This window comes from Megalobrama amblycephala, linkage group LG23, assembly GCF_018812025.1.
Source record: "Megalobrama amblycephala isolate DHTTF-2021 linkage group LG23, ASM1881202v1, whole genome shotgun sequence".
Lineage (NCBI taxonomy): Eukaryota > Metazoa > Chordata > Actinopteri > Cypriniformes > Xenocyprididae > Megalobrama > Megalobrama amblycephala.
In genome coordinates, this window is record NC_063066.1 from 12,507,824 (window position 1) to 12,511,281 (window position 3,458).

Sequence of the window (3,458 nt, forward strand, 5' to 3'; positions counted from 1 at the left end):
TAAATGTGGGGAGACACGCATGGGCCGGTGACATAGGTATGCAATTTGCTGTGAAAACTATCCTGTCGAGTCTAAAATATAAACACTTATAATATGCTTAGTATAGTGAATCATGGTAAGACAAAAACGCATTTTGGAAGAAGGATTAAAGATGTATTGACTCATGATTTACCTTTGATGTACCTTTAAAATAAAAAAAATGTCTGTTCAGTCCCTAAAAGACGACACAATTTAGTAATTGTGTTGCTTCTAAGTGATAAAAAGCAGTTGCAACAACAATTGCACCAATAAAATGAGCAACATTTTATGTTTTACTACCAACCTATATGTAATATCACAGTGGAATGTTTTCCTTTCAGGGAAAGGCACGTGAGTTCCTGAACATGATGGGATTCATTTAGCCTCGAATACTGCTCCGAAACAGTATTCGAGATAGTGTGGGTTTAGTGTGTGTCAAGGGCACTGAGCTTTGGCTTTTTTACAGACCTGGGACAGAGCACTTACTTCCTGTTGCATGCACGTGCTCTCAAGTGGCTGAGTCTGTGTAGGGGAATTACAGTTAAGGCACATAAAGAGACCAATATACTTAGTGAATACCAGGAGTCAAAGTTAATCAGTTGACAGAGTTTTCTGATGACAAAGTTCTCCACACTTCCATATAAGCAATAGAAAATAAGTAAAATAAGTAATAAGAGGATCCAGCCTTGAACTAACTTAGGATAGAGAAACATTAGTACTTATAGTCAAAAGGATAAGTAGGTTTATTTGGACAGGCCCCAAGTTTCATTGGCCAAATGTGTTGTTGTGTGCTGTGTAGCACCCAGCTTATGTTTACCATCGGCCATGTGGTTTCATGTTGTTGTGTTATGTTTACTGTAACATGCGGCACGTATTAATTATCGGCCGAGTGCTTCCGTATTGTCATGTTTTTCTTCTTATCTGATTATATTATCTGATTATTGGTTTACGTGCCCCACTTGCTCTCCCTTCGTACCCTTTCCTTCCCTATTTATTCTCCGTGTTCTCAGTCTGGTGCCAGTTCGTCGTTGTTACTCATCCTGAGTGAACCTCTTTAGGTCATCCCATTATTTCCAGTCCTGTCCTGCCGTGTCCAGGGTTTTCTACCTATCCAGCTGTGCCGGTGGATCCTGCATTTTCCCCTCAGGGTAGATTTTGTTTTTGTTTTTATTTTATCAATTGCTAAAGCCAACTGAACTTTGCATTTGAGTCCTTACTACATCCTTACCCACAAACCTGACACAAACAGACTGAGGACAACAGCAGAGAAGAAAGCATCTGAAAACAAACGCTTATAGCATCATGAGACTTTACATCCTTCTCGGTTTTCTGCTTTTGGCAGGTGAGAAATTACAATTTAACTTAAAGCATCATTGCCTGCAATTTTATTCTAAAACTTAACTTGTAAATGCTTTTGCACATGTAAGAAGTCTATATTGCACAAATGAAGCTTATTTGATTTTTAAAATGTTTATGTTCTAAAATGATTAAAAGAAAAAAATCTTCATGCACCACATGTTCTAGCAAACAAGAATGTGTATTAAGATTGTTACCATTTTTAAATTTGATGAAGTTTACTGATGTGTTGGAAAAGAGTAAACATGCAAATTAACATGCAAAGTAAACATTGCAAAAACATAAAAAACACTAATTATGCAAATGTGTGTCTCTTTTTCAGTGTTTTGCAGCTCTCTTGTTGATGCTAGACAAGGTATGAAATATAAATGAAGAAAAAGACAAACAGACAGACAAATATAAAGACAGACAAGTAACATAAAGTAACACAGAGATGAGTTAAAAAATCTTTTCATTTCACAGTGAAATTTGGCACCCTCTGCAGTCGTAACCCAAGTAATCGTAAAAGAGGATGTGATAAAAAGTATGGCTGTGGACACTATGGAGCCAGCCGGTAAATTGTGTTTTCTTCTGACTGTCTGTATATAAAGCTCTATTTCTCAAGCAAATTTTGTTTTATCTGACTTTTCTTTGTAGCTCTTCCCAGAAGTCATTGATGACACATTTAGCAGATAACACATTTATACTGGAGGGTGTGCTGTGACATACTGATATCATTCCTTTGTTTTGAGTGTGTTTCCACACAAATTTGACACACCCAACATTACAAAACATCTTATTCTGCATCATACACTCTTCATAGAACCCTAGGGTTCTTGATTCAATTTTAATGATACCTTTATGGCAAATGGATTCTATAAAGTAGATAACATACTAATAAAATAAAACAAATTAAATCCATCATAATTTACTCACTCTCATGTCGTTTACATATGACCTTTCTATTTTGGAGACTGACCAGACTGCTTTTTTTTTTTCCATACAATGGAAAATTTGAAAATTAATGTGTACTACATGTACAATTGTCACAAGACTTAAAATAACAAATAAAAATCAGTGCATCATGTTTGAATGTATATTAAGATTTGATAGCTAGGAAGAAGACTTTTTATTTTATTTTGATCACAGGGAGTAAATGATGATAGGATTTAATTTTGGGGTTAATCTATTCTTATTATGTGTGTTTGTGCTGCAGTGGGAATCGGAAACATATGGGTCTTGACATTGTGTGTGCTGACGGAGACACAGTTGTTGCTCCATTTGATGTGAAGTTAAATGGCAGATCTAAACCATACTCACAGAACAACGCTATCAATGATGGCATTAACTTGAGCGGACAAGGTGTGTACCAAATATTGAATGTTCTAAAGCATGAATATCAATGTAGAAAAAAATTCGATAAAATACTACTTCTAATATAGGACTAATATAGGAATAAGGTTTTGTACATCAAAAGCATCTCATATGATCTGTTTGGCAGGTCTCTGCTTCAAGCTGTTCTACGTTAAGCCAGACCGTTACTCTGGGACCATAAAGAAAGGGCAGAGGATCGGACGTATGCTCCCAATGCAGAGGGTTTATCCTGGCATCACTTCTCATGTTCACGTTCAAATGTGTGACAGATCAGATCCCACCAAGTATTTCTGATGCTGATGTCGATGACCAACTGCAACTATCAAACCACTTCAAAATCTTCTGCCATTACTCTAAAAAAATAATTCAAGGGACCTGTTACAAATTAAATTCCAAGTTAAAAATGATCATTTATTGATTTAATTAAGCTGCAAACATTATTTTTTTTAGTTCTTTAGTTCATAATAATGTTGATCATTGCATTAACTTAATATTGTGTGTAATTTAAACTCAAATTTCTGTGTTAATTGATTGATTGTTATTTTTTTGTTGAGCGAACATATTTTTGTGTATATATCAGCTTTTTTCTTCATGCTGGTGCCCATGTGAACTAACAATAAAGTTTTTAAGACTATTACTGTATGTTCTCAGTGTTACATGTCGTAAATAGTGCCATTATAGCATATAAATCATATATTTTTTTACTCTATTTATCAGACTAGAAAGAAAAA

At 35.0% G+C, this 3,458-nt stretch overlaps 1 protein-coding gene across 2 annotated transcripts; it reads left to right on the forward strand.

Moving 5' to 3' along the window:
• Nucleotides 1–868: 868 nt before the first annotated feature.
• LOC125259487 (leukocyte cell-derived chemotaxin-2-like) lies at nt 869–3,200 on the forward strand. Of its 2 annotated transcripts, XM_048177137.1 has the most exons (6): nt 869–1,166; nt 1,268–1,360; nt 1,697–1,729; nt 1,837–1,927; nt 2,570–2,715; nt 2,855–3,200. In XM_048177137.1, exons 2-6 carry the CDS (start codon nt 1,321–1,323, stop codon nt 3,019–3,021), a joined length of 477 nt encoding a protein of 158 aa, XP_048033094.1. In that variant the 5' UTR covers nt 869–1,166; nt 1,268–1,320; the 3' UTR covers nt 3,022–3,200. The 2 variants fall into 2 exon arrangements, with proteins under 2 accessions (XP_048033094.1, XP_048033092.1); XM_048177135.1 differs by having other exon boundaries at nt 869–1,360.
• Nucleotides 3,201–3,458: the final 258 nt, after the last annotated feature.